General features: G+C 47.5%; 1 protein-coding gene across 1 annotated transcript in view; it reads right to left on the reverse strand.

Moving 5' to 3' along the window:
* OBSCN (obscurin, cytoskeletal calmodulin and titin-interacting RhoGEF) overlaps nucleotides 1-15,306 on the reverse strand; it is a 1,012,031-nt gene that overhangs the window by 619,941 nt on the left and 376,784 nt on the right. Inside the window, exon 27 of the mRNA XM_086941076.1 lies at nucleotides 12,383-12,487. Within this exon, the coding sequence (XP_086797202.1) occupies nucleotides 12,383-12,487 (105 nt within the window). The remainder of the gene's footprint in view (nucleotides 1-12,382; nucleotides 12,488-15,306) is intronic.

Below are 15,306 nucleotides of genomic sequence, written 5' to 3' on the forward strand. Positions count from 1 at the left end.
ACCTGTACCGGCCCCCGTGACCTCAAGGAGCTGGTAGGAGTATAGGGGACAGTAGGCTATGTAGATAACTAGGACCCTTTCCCTGCAGGATGCATTGACTGACACACAAGGCCTTAAAGACAATTCTCTCCTTTACCGGGAGCCAGTGTAGGGCAGTTTGGGCATTCTTGGAGGAGGCTCTCCTAGGGAGCGTCAGGACAAGGCAGGCTGCCGCATTCTGAATACATTGTAGTCTCTGAACGCTCTTGCCACTGGCTCCTAGGTATAGAGCGTTCCCATAGTCCAGGCGGGAAGTTACCAATGCATGGACTAGAGTTTTCCTGGCGGCTAAGGGGATCACATCTAATATCTTCCGAAGGCCTTTCATTATTCCAAAACACTTCCCGGCCACCATCCCGGTGTGGTGATCAAAAGTGAGCTTAGAGTCTAGCTACATCCCCAAGTTCTTTACCTGTTCACTAGGAGTGGGGTTGGGGCCCAGACCCCAACAACTTAAAATACATAAACGAGAGACATTGGATTCACTTACCAGGTTGTCTCTTAAAAGCTCATCTTCTGGCTGCTGTCAGTTAAAAAAAAATATCTGATGCATTGAGTATCAGGAGATAATTTTGGAGGGGAGCCCCAAATTTTCAGCTGCCTAGGGGACTCCCAGGGTTTAATCCGGCACTGTGAATGAACCAATGCCGGTTAAAAAAAAACCTGCTAAAAACAAACTGATGCAGCCAACAGTTGTCAACAACTGAAAGGAGTCCTTTAGTCCTTCTTTGTATCACTTTCCAGCTTTTTCCATTTCTGTACGTAGCAAAGATGTCTTAGAAGACCACAAATCTTAACCCACCTAGACGTGTCATCTGTAGTCATGCTGTTCTTTACAACTTAAAAATGCTTTCTTCTTTGCTTTACTACTTTATGACTATTGCAGATCAGATGATAGCCAGCTGCTTGGAACACTGCATGAGCTCTTGCTTAGACATGGAGCAGAAGATCATTTGCACATCTGATTCCAAAGCTGTGGAATGGCCTGTCCCTCAGAATGAGACTGTTGGGAGAGGAACTCACTTTTAGGAAAAAACTCAAGACATGGTTATTTCCCCGGTAAACTCTTATCGGCATAGTTACCCTGTTCAGTACTCTCCACCAGCGTGGGTAAGCCCTTGGGCAATGTGCTTTACAAATCATAAACATAAACATAAATCCTGAACATAGCCCTTTTGGATTTTCATCTCAATCATCTTGACGAGATTACGGGGCTCATTATGATGTCAGTTGGAGTAGATGCTCAACCAACCAAACTCCGTCCGGCTGTCCTGAAACCGCAATTAGGATGAGACAGCACATAGCGCAGTCACAAACTTCCATTTTACAATGGGACCTTTTTCGGCGGTCCAAAACAGCCTACAACACAAGATCCCATTGCAAAATGGAGGTTTTTGCACATCCCTCCCCCAATGCATCAACCGTAAGGCCAGGGGAGAAGGGGGCCCTGCTAGGGTCCCCCAAAGTTGCTCTTGGACAGACTTTCCATGTCAGAAAGGCAGACATGGGAAGGCTGACGGAAAGGGACATAATTCAATGGTGAAAACTCAGTCCATTAGGGATTATGTGTGGCTTCAGACTGCCCGACGGGCTCCTTGAGCCCATCAGAACCCAATTAGTTTGATTGGCCGGTTTACACTCTGAATGCCGACATAATTTAGCGGTCGAAATGTAAAGAAACGATGTCAGTCGGTAAGCCTCTGATGAGCGGTTGGAGGCTTACAGATTGACATCGTAATAGGGCCCTTAAAATGATACGGCCTGCCTTCCTAAAGTGACCTCTTGTGAAGCCATCCTGGTGCTGCCATTGGAAAAAAGAATATGATTGAAACCCCCCTGCTTTATTCACAACATATTCTACAGAGCCCCTTTTCCTGTACTCAAATTTACATAACTAGATTTCATCAGATACCATGCTCTGCTTTCTCCTTCAGTCCTTTGTTTTCCAAAGCATAGCAAAGGAACTATGCCTTGTCAGTTCTGGTGGATTCTCTGACTCCAAAGCCCCTCTAGTAAAACCTGACTTGCCTACTCTTGAAAAATTGCACAAACTCTGGTCCTCCACCTAATAACTTAATATTTACAAACTTCCATTGGATGTGTGCACTCTGAGTAACAGTGTTGATAGCAGCACTCAGCTGCATGTTAGTGCATTATAAACTATTTAGCAAGCTATATTAAACTGTGATTTATTTAAAAGCACAGCAAGAAAAAGAACCTACAATCATTTTCACTGTTATATTGCTTACCTCTACACTTATAGGTGAGAGACATGGGTAAGGTTTGACTAGGCATACCATGCATCTGACTAGATTTTCCGACATTCACTAGAAGAGAAGAACCGAGCCTACAGACAATCTCTTTCTAAACTGCTCTGTAGTTGCTAACTTCACAACTCGAATTGGCCTAACCATCCAGTGATTCAAAGAGTTCATAACATTTTGAGATGTAGCACTTTTATTTTCATAGGCCAAGCAAATGTTTTTAAAATAAGCATCCTCTAAAATGGGGTGAGGGTCATTGTCTGTGATTTTTTTCATGAAAAATGTTCAGCCAGAGGTTTTAGCCAACACATGTTAGCAAACCCTTAAAATTTGCCCAAGTGCTTCCTAAGGATGTGCAAGACAGTAGTGTAAATGGTTGTCTGTAGTGTCACATTGCAAGAAGTCAGGTTATAGTAATACCTACAATGTGTCTACTCCTTTGTCAGACAGTCAAACTCAACGTCACGGTTAGGGCCTCTGATATAATGTCCCGACTTACAGCACATGGACGACAAACCTTTACAAGAGTGGATGAGGCCCATAGATGGCAGCAGTTTCTACTCATCAGTCTACTTGACCAGGTTACACAAAACACTCCTCCGGATTATAGACAAGGAGGTGTGTTGTCCATGAAGACATTGGCCTGAATAATGGAGAGACCACTCGAAGAGCACACTTTCTGTTTATATGTCTCAAAGCTTTTGGCCTCCTTGTGAAAGAAATTTCTTTTTCGTTCTTCAGGGAAGAGGCCATCACCGCTAAAGACTGCAGGTCAGAGTCACAAAGAAAGTTGAAAAAGAATGTTGGGAGAGCTCCACCTCTGCCTGCATGTACTTTTCCTTTATTGTGATTTCCAAACGTTCCCAGGAGTATGCCCGTAAAGCTGTGCCCGGTGCCGATTAACAGGCATACTCCTGGGAAGATAATGTGACATTCCCAGCAGGATTCAAATCCGGCAATGTAGAACCCTCCACAGAAGAAAACTCCACACCAGGGAGAGTAGAAAACCGAACCCTTACACTATACCCCTACAAAATCTGGAAGAAGAGCCATTCCCCTTCCCACAATGAAAAGGACGTTAAGCCAGTCATAGGCTGGAGTAAAAATCTAACACAAAAAGATGATGGACGGAATGTTGAACATTGTCAAACATTCACCCCAGTCAAAGATCTGGGTTTAATAAATTGTTATTTTGCTCACCACGCCATTCCAGTTTGGACCCAGTCATATGCAAATTAGCCTTGACCCTGTTCCCCATTAGAACAGTTCAGCCCGAAATGCCAGGCTAGGTCCTCCCTGGACTGTAAAACAAGTATCCTGGACTTTTTTTGGGTCATCACCCCTCACCATCCAGGCTAGCCTGAAATCAATCAATCAATCAATGACATTTATAGAGCGCACTACATACCCGTAGGGTCTCAAGGCGCTGGGGGTGGGGGGGTGCCGCTACTGCTCGAACAGCCAGGTCTTCAGCTTCTTCCTGAAGGAGAGGTGGTCTTGGGTCAGGCGCAGGTCGGTCGGGAGGGAGTTCCAGGTCTTGGCGGCCAGGTAGGAGAAGGACCTTCCTCCTGTAGTCGCTCTTCGGATGCGGGGGACGGCGGCGAGGGCGTGGTTGGCTGATCGGAGGTGGCGTTTGGGAGCGTAGAAGTTGATTCGGCTGTTGAGGTAGCTCGGGCCTTGGTCGTGTAGGGCTTTGTGTGCGTGGGTGAGGAGGCGGAAGGTGATTCTTTTGTTGACGGGGAGCCAGTGAAGGTCTCTCAGATGTCCGGAGATGTGGCTGGTTCGTGGGATGTCGAGGATGAGTCTGGCTGAGGCGTTCTGGATCCGCTGGAGTCTCTTCTGGAGCTTGGCGGTGGTACCGGCGTAGAGGGCGTTGCCGTAGTCCAGTCGGCTAGTGACGAGGGCCTGGGTGACGGTCTTCCTGGTCTCGGTGGGGATCCACCAGAAGATCTTCCGTAGCATGCATAGGATGTTGAAGCACGCCGAGGAGACGTTGTTGACTTGCCTGGTCATGGAGAGGGAGGAGTCCAGGATGAAGCCCAGGTTGCGTGCATGGTCTGTCGGTTTGGGTGCGGTGCCCAGGGCGGGAGGCCACCAGGAGTCGTCCCAGGCGGAGGGTGAGGAGCCCAGGATGAGGACCTCCGTCTTGTCCAAGTTCAGTTTCAGGCGGCTGGTCGTCATCCACTCGGCTACCTCTTTCATCCCTTCGTGCAGGTTGGCTCTGGCGGCGGCGGGGTCGTTGGTCAGGGAGAGGATCAGCTGGGTGTCATCGGCGTAGGAGATTATGTTGAGGTTGTGTTGGCGTGCGATGGCTGCGAGGGGGCTCATGTAGACGTTGAAGAGGGTGGGGCTCAGAGAGGATCCTTGAGGGACGCCGCAGATGACTTCGGTGGCCTCTGACTTGTACGGTGGTAGGCGGACTCTCTGTGTTCTTCCGTCGAGGAAGGAGATGATCCATTCCAGCGCCTTGTCCTGGATTCCGACTTTGCTGAGGCGCTGTACTAGGGTGCGGTGGCAGACAGTGTTGAATGCCGCGGAGAGGTCTAGGAGGATGAGGGCCGCTGTTTCTCCGTTGTCCATCAGGGCTCGGATGTCATCGGTGGCGGCGATGAGGGCGGTCTCGGTGCTGTGATTGGCTCGGAAGCCGGACTGTGAGGGGTCGAGGGATCCATTCGTCTCAAGGAAGGCGGCCATCTGCTTGTTGACGGTCTTCTCGATGACTTTGGCTGGAAACGGGAGGAGCGAGATGGGGCGGTAATTCTTGAGTTCGGTGGGGTCCGCTGTGGGTTTCTTGAGTAGAGCGCTGAGTTCGGCGTGCTTCCAGCTCTCAGGGAAGGTGGCGGTGTCGAAGGATGTGTTGATGATGTCTCGCAGGTGGGGTGCGATGACAGCGTCAGCCTTGTTGAAGACGTGGTGAGGGCAGGGGTTGGTCGGTGATCCGGAGTGGATGGAGTTCATCGTGCGGATGGTGTCTTCGGTGCTGATTGGGGTCCAGGCGTGGAGGGTGGTGGTGGGGGGTGGTTGTTCGGTCTTGGTGTGCGTTGGTTGGTTGTTGAAGCTGTTGTGTATGTCCGCGATCTTGTTGTGGAAGTATGAAGCGAGGGAGTTGCAGAGGTCTTGCAATGGGGTGATGTCGTTGTTTCCTGCGCTGGGGTTGGATAGCTCTTTCACGATGTTGAAGAGTTCCTTGCAGTTGTGTGCGTTGTTGTCCAGCCGGTCCTTGAAAGCAGTTTTCTTGGCGGCGCGGATCAGCTGGTGGTGCTTCCGGGTGGCCAGCTTGAAGGTGGTCCTGTTGTCCGGTGTAGGTTCCCTTCTCCAGACTTTCTCGAGGGCTCGGCAGTTCTTCTTGGAGCTCTTGAGTTCGTCGGTGAACCACGGGGCTTTCTTGCTGCCGGGTCTGCTGGGCGGGGTCCTCAGCGGGGCGAGTTCGTCCGCGCAGTTGCTGATCCACTTCGTGAGGTTGTCGGCGGCCTGGCTTGGGTTCGCTGAGCTGGCAGGAGGGTGCTGGCTCAGGGAGGTGGCGAGCTGGTCTGCTGTGATCTTGTTCCAGCTTCTGTGGGCGGCCTGTTGCTGGTGGTGGTGGGTCGTCGTTCTCTTGAAGGTGAAGTGGACGCAGCTGTGGTCCGTCCATTGAAGCTCTGTGGCGTGGCTGAAGTCAATGTCTGTGCTGGAAGAGAAGACTGCGTCGAGTGTGTGTCCGGCGAGGTGGGTGGGGGTGGACACCAGCTGCTTGAGTCCAAGATTGGCGAGGTTGTCGAGCAGGGTGCTGGTGTTGCGGTCGTTGTTGTTCTCCAGGTGGAAGTTGAGGTCCCCCAGGAAGATGTAGTCGGCGGAGGGGAGGGCATGCAGGCTGACGAAGTCGGCGATGTCCTCGCTGAATTGTGTGCGTGGTCCCGGGGGTCGGTAGATCAGGGTGCCTCTGAGGGTGGTGTTCGGGTCGGTGTGGATCTGGAAATGCAGGTGTTCGGCGGTGGTCAGGGTGTTGTCGGTGCTGGTCGTGAGACGGATGGTGTTCCTGTGGATGATGGCGATGCCTCCTCCCATCTGGTTGGCGTTGCGGTCCCTCCGGACGATCTTGTAGCCCTCTGGGATAGCGATGGCGATGTCGGGAGCTGAAGAGGCGTTCATCCAGGTCTCTGTGAGGAAGGCAACGTCAGGGGCTGTGGCGTCTAGGAGGTTCCAGAGTTCGATGGCGTGTCTGTGGACGGAGCGGGTGTTGAGCAGGATGCACTTGAGGTGGGTGCTGCTGGTGTTCGACTTGGCGGGTGTTGGTGCGAGGCAGGTCCGGATGCAGGTGAATTTGCAGGCGTGGCAGCTGAAAGGTCCGTGGGTGCGTCGTGGTGTGGCTTGGTGGCACTCTGGGAATCGGCCGGTGTTGAGTGCGATGAGGGTGGCGGCGGAGTACGTCCGGCGGGTCGGCCGGGGTCTTCGAGGTCCAGGGGTCCTGGCACTGGGCGCGGTCCAGGCGCGGACGGGCGTAGACGGGCTTACCTTTGGCGCGCCTTCGGCGCACAATCGGCGGAGTAACGAGTACAGGACCCACGTCTGGGCATACCCTTCCCACATAGGTTAAAAATGCAACACAAAAAGATGATGGGTGGAATGTTGAACATTGTCAAACATTCACCCCAAGATCTGCAGGACCTTATTAACCTTCTCATGAACACTCCTCAGAGTAGGGAGGCAGGCATGTTTGATAAGGAATGTTCATGTGGGTTACCCAATAGAAAGATCATTGCTAAAGATAACTGGTTCTTCTAATGGATTCTTCTACTTGCTCATTTCTCACCTTTTGGAACAATATCCAAGCAGTACCTACTAGGGGGTAGAAGAAAAGATGGCCAAACTAATAAGTCCCAGAAAACAGATCTGACAAAATGGCCATGTCTGCAGACTTCATAGTCAAGACAGTAATGTCTGGTGCAGGTGTGACTGAAGCCCAATTTGTGGCACAGCAAATATCCAACATTGAAACACTCGGAGATAACACCAAAGATGCTCCTTTTCTCCTGGTCAAATGGGCGAGGATACCATATGGATGCTCTTTGGAGAAGGCTTAGTAAATGTTAACGCATAGCATGATCCAGCGAGAAATTAGCTGCATGTAAATTGCCTTGACCTTCTTGCAGTTGGTATTGCACAGTAAGGTTGGTCATCAACCCACAACTTGCATGTTCTGTCAACATAAAATCCGAAAGCAGTACGAGGTCCATACAGTGTACCATTTCCTCCCCCTTGGAGCATGAGAAAGCGGGTAGAATGTCGGCAAGGTGACTGATTGGCCCACATAAAATGGGGTGACTCTGGCAAGGAAAGTAGTGTGCAGGATAAGGTTGTCTGGGAAAGAGGAAGAGAAAGGAGGATGGACAGACAACATGTGTACCCCACTAACAGGTAAAGCCAAAGTGATGGAGATGAGAAAAACATTTTTCAGAGTCAGTAGTCTGTAAGGGAAATTTAGAATCCTGGAAGCCCTATAGTTGCATTAGGAAGACCAGTGCAAACTCCTATTTGTCCAAAATCTGAATCAGCAAGATGGACGGGGATCAAATTCTCCTGGGTATGTAACTCCATCAGATGTTGGGGAAACTTCAAAATAAGTGGTAGGCTGGTCCTGGAAGATGGCTTAGAAATGCTGGCACATATGTTTGCCTCTCTATAAAGGAAAGTTTAACTGGCTAAACATTTGAGATAGTAGGTTTCTGTGAGGTTTGCATGCTGCAAGGTCACCCTTCCTTTGATAGTCATATCCCTCTCATCTACCCTAGCACAGTGTTGGAGCTGGATACAGAGGGTGTATAAGAGTCAAAAGAAAGATCTGACTGTTCTGGTTGGATCAGCTATAGAGGGTAAACTACTTCTTGAAAGTCTCCGCACTAAGGCGTATATTTATGAGTCCTTTGCTACGCCAGAGAGTCACTTTTTGTGACACTCCGGCAGTTCAAACTACAAAATCATATTCATGAGGTCAAGCGCAGAGAGCCACTTTTTGTGGTTTTGAATGGTCTCAGCGATATGGAATAAGGCAAGGCAGCACAAATCACTGTGTTGCCTTACTCTGTGCTAGAAAGGCATTCCATGGGCGTTGTGGTGAGTGCTCCCAAGCAACATAAATAGATTTTGACGTTTCCCCAGATTTACAAAACCATGTAAATCGGGGGAAGTGCCAAACGTTATGCCTTCCTATGGGGAGGAGAAATAACTATTTCTCCAAGTTTTTTCCTCTTTCCATGTGTGCCGAATTGCAGCACACATAGAAAGAAGGAAAGGCCTCCCAGAACAAAAACAATCCTGCCGACAACACTGTTACCCTTGCACCATGGTGCAAGGGTGCCTGCTTTGGCGCTAGGCTGACAAAACGGAGCCAGAATAGGGGCAAAGGACAGGAATGCACCATATTGGATAATATGGTGCATTCCTGCCCTTTCACTTTGATGCAGGGCAGCGGACCAAGGTGACTTGCTGCACAGCCCTGAGTCAAAACCCCATTAATGAGGTCCTAAGACTTTGGTGATCACCCAAAAACAGTCCCAGGATCCTTGTTTCTGGCCCAGGGTGGACCTGGCTTGGCAGTTGGGGCAGGACTGGTTGCAACCCACTTACCTTTAATGGATAAGAGGCAGTGACAATTTGTTTTTTACATAATTATTTATAAAACAGTTTTTTTACATTTATTATTAAATATCGGAATTAAAAACCTGATTGCTTACATATACCAGGGCTTTCGTGACCCAACAAATATTAGCTCGGGACCCACCAGTGTTACAAGACCCATAGTTTGGGAAACTCTGGTCCAGACAATGGTTGTCCAGTGTCCCTGAGTAGAGTGCTCTCTTGATATTCAGATTGCTTCCGTTCTGGACTTGTCTAGGGATACACTTTGTACTTAATACAGTTGTAATGGGAAGTCCTGCCTGCAATGTCTATCCTAGCCAGCTAAGGCTGGCACATTAGTGTGCTAATTAATTAGCCCAAGTGGTAGGGCTATCATTGCCTTACCTTATAGGAAGAGAGGATATGGGCGGGAACAGGGGCAGGTGAATGAACTTGCCAAGAAACTAAGGCCCGTTTCACCTTGAAACTGAAGGGAAATAGAATGTATGATATGGACTGCAGCAACCCACATTTCTTAACATCTGAATATGTCACACTGTCGGCAAAGAGAGTGTGACCATCTTAAGGGAAGCATAACACTGATGTACATGTTCCAGAATCAGATCTGCTGCAAAAATGGGTTATATAAAAATGTCAAGCTGAGCTCACAATCCTTGCAAACATATTGGATTAAGAAAACAATCTCTACATTCCTGGATGAAGGTGCCTAGAAAGGTTGTTCTCTCTCATCTCTGGACTGAGCTGCTAGCGGATCCCAGAAGCCAGGTTTCTAATCTACCACCATGGATATAGCAGAACTCTTCATTATGATGTTTGACTATCTGCCTACTTTTGGAGCCAAAAATATTCTGTAGTCAGTATGGTTTTACACAACTGAGACAAGAAAGAACACATATTCCAGAGATCTGCAATAGTCACACACTGTTGCTAACATCCTGGCTTCTCTAAGGCCTGTGCCTGTATATCTGGGGCAAGAAAAACTAGAGTCTGAATGTTCCTTTCTGTATTGCTTGAATGAAAGTATAAAAAACCTGATATGGGAATTTCCAATCAATGTTGTTAAAAACGGCACAGCAGCCCAAATAGATAACCCAAAACATGCCAGCACCAGCCTGGTAAGGACACATTTTCTGAGGACTTTGTGAATCCTTTGTACAGTCACATTTTTCCATTTCCCTAAACCCCCTCACTGGGAGCTACCAGATTCAGTAGCCACTCCTGTGGAGGCCTGGTCAAAAAGCTTGCACCCCTGGTGCAGTAATTGTAAAGCAACAATAAACCAAGAAAAGCCGGTCTATTCTGCCCAAATATCCTGCACTCAGGAGCAGTCATTGAGACACATCTCTTGCCACCAGAAACGTTTTAGTCTTTTTAGACTTTATTTACTTTCTCCATCCGAAAAAAACTCTGAGACTTTCTCTTTGCTGAAGAATGAATTCTCTAAAAATGCCTAAGTCCTAGAGACAGGCCGTTACTCCACGTCAAGAGAAAGTGTGGGGGGGGAATAAAAGTCTATTGAACTATTGCTTGTCTTTGCTGAACAGTCCCATAATGACAGAGGGTAATTTTCTGATTGTTTTTCATAGTCCACAAGATAACATTGGTTCTTAATAGTTTCTACAATAAATTTTACTTAAAATGGTAAAGCCTATTTTTCTTCATTTTTACTTTATTGGTTTTGTTTGAATGATTTGTGGTAGTTTGGTAATATGTATACTTTCTTATGAACATGATGTGAACTTCACATTCTTCATATGTTTAACTGTATTGCTTTGGAACGAGTCCTTTCTGCCTCAAAACACTTTCAATTTGAGCACTTGACTAGACGACACAGCGGGCAGCTGTAAGGGATCCTTTAAGGTATTCATTGGCATACCTTTGTGAGTTCTACCTAGCAAAACAATAGGAGGGTTGTCCTAGAGTCTATAAAAGTCTATGGCCACTCTCCAGTCTTACCCAGATAAGTAGGTCTAAAACATGTTCGTCCTCATTTAGAGTTAGTCGGACTGGTTAATGCATCACACAAATTATGGACATTCCCTGAACCTTAATACAAGTGCTGCACAATATAATGCACTTGTAATGAGGCGGGCTGGATGTCTGTCATGATTCTGACATACACAACCCATCCAACAAACTCTAAATCAGGAATATATCTTAAGAAACTAAACAAAGGGCATAGTATTGCACAGATACCAGGCAACACATGACTTGAGTGGGACAGGTCAACGTTTCTGCCAGCTGCAGAATATAAAACCTATGTATTCTGCTGGAATTATACTTCTTGGTGGGTCTTTTTAACTTTAGTTGTGGAGGACCATATGTGTCAGAACAATGTTGGATGGGCCGGTTCATGTCACACTGTCTAACTAGTCATCCTACTGAAGGTCTTCAATAACTTGAACTGGTTCCACATAATGCTTTGGCAATGATATTAGATCTGAAGCAGATCTATCACAGATGGGATGCCTACAGTCCCTTACATTCTATTCATAAACTAGAGGCTTAATCAAAGACCTTGGCTCATTTTATGAAATTCAAGGAGATACATTTTAGATGACTGACAGATGAATGTAGAAAAAGTGCTCGGTTTTGAAAATACTTATCTTGATATAACAAGTCATAGCATGCTCACCTTTGTGCTTGGTGCTGGTATTAACTGTCAGTAATCTACGACAGTGTTTTGTATGCTTCCACACTGCTCTAGAGGATCCTTTTGGTGGTGGGTAGGCGGTGGACAGACTTCAGCTGAAAGCCCCCTAGCTGATGTGGATGCCCCGAGTTGATGTCCACAAGATCTTAGCAAGCCACAATCAGGTGATGATGTATAGTGATACAGCAGGGCCACCATGTTGTGTGTGGGCACACAAGGGCTAGCCAATACTTCTCAGGCTGCACCACAGACCACAACAAAGTCTAAATAAAAGTGCAATTTAAAAAAAACACCCCGAATGAAGGTTCAGGGAGGTGTTATATTTGCTTAACTCCCTTTGTATTGCGCCTTTGCTTTCACTATCTGCCCGAACCATCGGGGAACATATACATTCAAAGCAACCCACACTGATATAAAAATATCACATACACTTTTTACTGCCATAACTATCTTAGAACATGGAGGAGGAACCTCATTAACGCAGTTTGTGTTTTTCCCACTTGCCATGTTGTGATACCTGGACCTGATGACAACTCTAGTCCAAGAGTCTCCTATGAGACTGCCTCGCTCTGCAAAGGTTGCTGGTGGTTCTCTCAGGTTTCTTCACGTTTCCCTACTCTGCCTAGTGGAGCTTCTGCTGAAAACATAGAAACTGACTGGACCAGAGGTGAGCGAGAGTAGGGCTGGGTTGCAAATAAGCTAGTAATGATAGAGTGTCTTGGTTCATAGTTCCTAAGATAACAAGCAGGGTGGCATATTTACCTTTCGCAAACACACTTTAGCATTAAATAATATTTTGTTGTTTGCTTACCTTTAACTTTGAGACTTGCTCGTGATTCAGCATTTTCAGCAACAAATTTTATCTCTGCTGCATCTTCAGGCTGAACACTCTTGAACAGTAATGCATAGGTTCTTCCTAAAGAATAAATGAACTATGTATGAGTGGGCAATATAAAAAGGGCTTGTTTTTAGTAGTAATGACAGAAACATATATTGAGATGAGTCATATAGACCCCCTAACCATTCATTTTACCCATGTCCTGTCTGTTTTAGATGCACAAGCCCTACATTGTCTTCAGACTTCACTTTGGTAAATCAATTCTTCTGCTCTGTGTTTCTTGTATTCTGTTATACAGAGAGGTAAGTCCTGTCCATGTATAAAGTCAAACAACTAAACTGTGCAGAAAAAAGCTTACAATACCAGAACAAGTACTATAAATCCAAGACACTGATCCCAACTATATCTGAAAAAGAATCAACAAAGTCACTGAAAAAGATTGTGTTTCTGTGACAAAAACAACACAGCACATAGTTAGCTTATCTTTGAGGCTGTATTGCTCAATTTTTCTATTCTACCCCATACATCCAGCCTGTCAATCTATCTTAAAAATGTCTGCTTTGATGCTAATTTTTGTGCAGTCAAGATCTTCATCATGCTCATAATACCAGAAAGCCTCCATGGTACTGTAAGGAAATGCCTCTTTTTGGATGGTCACCTCAAAGTTTTTCAACTGATGCTGCTGGTTTTTCAACTTTGACATTGCACCGAGGCCAGCTGACCAGACCTCAGGGCCAGTGTCCTGACCCTAAAGCGTATGTTGAATTGGCTATACCCAATTGGAAATAGCTAATTTACCTGTTAGTCCATAGTAAATAGTACCCTGGTACCCAGGGCATGGGAGTCAGAGGGGTACCTCAGGGCCTGCAGCACTGGCTGTGCCACTCTGGAGGTCCTCCAAGTAGACCACATCTCCCTGTCCACCACTGCAGATGGGTAGAGCAGTTGTGCACTGTTAGCCCGGCTTTGCCATTGAAAGCAATGGCAGAGCCAACACTTTCCCTGGACATGTGTTTAAGTCACCCTTCTGGCAGGCCTCCTGACCCTTTTTGGTAGGGTGCAACATATGACACAGGCAGGACATGTACTTTGCATGTCCTGTCAGTAAAACATGCCAAACTACAGTTTTTACAGTGCATTTGGTTGCCCAATTTGCGAGTACAGGGTTACACTCTGACCCCTCAGCTGTGATAACACCAGAATAGTGCAACCAAAGTAGGCACTCCAAGGTATCAAACAACTCATTACATAAGCCCGACTTATATCTCAATTCGAAATTAATGTAACTTGTTGCAGTGTGCAGCTTAAGCAAAGCTGCCTCTTTGTTGCCTTTAAAACTCCTGTGCCTTCCAGAACACACATGGAGCGTGCTCCATGAGACAGCTTTCTGCCTTCTGGAGAGACGTGCCAACAACTTTCAGAATGGAGAACAATGAGGCATTGCAGGTCAGAGAGGTGTTACCTGCCTCCTGCAGGAGGCTAACTGGATGTTAACCCCAATAGGCAGGCTTTAAAAGTGAAGCCACCTTTGAAAGGCAGATGTGTAACACCAGGGGAGGGCTACCTCATTGTTGAGGTAGACAGGCTGGCACAGGAAGCAGAGGGGAAAATCAGTTGCCAAATTGGTTTACCCAGTAGTGTATAGCCCTGATGTAGCCACACTCCGAGTTGGGCTAGGGAGAACTAAACACAGAGAAAGGGGTCTCACCATCTTGGGAGTGGGCAGAATGGTGCAACCTAGGAAAGCCATAGGCCACACCTCACACACACTTGTTACTAGGTGTGAGGGAACCTGGTAGCCCATTGGCCATCCTGCCCCGAGGGTTCCTTCTGAACATAAAGGGGGCACCCCTGGCACCCAGAGTTCACTGAGCCTGGGAGTGCTATTTGAGAGTTACTCAGCCCCTTAGAAGGTGATTTATCAACTCAGGAAGGATTGGCTTGTGACCATGAGAACGCGTGACTGGTACTCCAGTGGCGACTGGACTTTGACAAGCCAAAAGAGGACTTCATGAGACGTTGAGCCTGAAAACTGGACCCCCTCGCCATCTTTGTGGACCGAGAATCCCTGCAAGATACCCTATTGACCATGTCACATCCACAGCATCCTTTATCCCTTGCATAAGGACCACTCCATAGGAACCCATTTCACTGCGGATAAAGTGCCTGGTACTGCTGCAGGATGCCTTTTTCTGGGAAGGTAACAGTTCTTGAGGACCTTGCTGGTCCCCCTGATTATCTCCTTGCCAGAATTGGTCGCCCAAGTACTTGTTAGTGACTGCATTTACATTTACCTAAGCTTTCTTGGAAAATGTTTCTCCAAGTCCAATGTGCTTACTTTGCCAAGGATTGCTCGTGGTTTAGTGAAATTGCTCTGATTTATTGGTTCTTGTACAATCTATATCTCCAGAACTCCTCAGTGGATCTTTTTAGGTTTCGACCTTGGCCGTAGCACCGCAGGTGCTACGCCCAGGGCGAAAGGTTTTGTTTACACTAGGGGGAATTGAACACTCCCCTTCTTCCATTGGCTAGCTCCATAAATGGAGGCTAGCCATTGGAAGACATCAGCGTCAATCCCTTTCTCCCGGTCAGAACGCGAATCGTGGGCGTTTCTGACTATTTTTTTAAATCCCGCCCCTTGATGCCGTGTGTCCCGGGCCGCGCTGTGATTGGCTGCAGGCCCGGGACACCCCCGTGACGTCATTTCCCGGGCCGCGCTGTGATTGGCTGCCGGCACGGACACCCCCGTGACATCAGCCAATCACAGCACGCCCGGGACCTGACTTTTTTTAGGACTGTATACAAATGTGACAATGCAGTTCAGGCCTGCAGCTGCGAGTGCGGTGGCACGGCTGTCATGCCACATACAGTAACTGGCTGTCATGCCACATACAGTA

This window comes from Lissotriton vulgaris, chromosome 10, assembly GCF_964263255.1.
Source record: "Lissotriton vulgaris chromosome 10, aLisVul1.2, whole genome shotgun sequence".
NCBI classification, from domain to species: Eukaryota; Metazoa; Chordata; class Amphibia; order Caudata; family Salamandridae; genus Lissotriton; species Lissotriton vulgaris.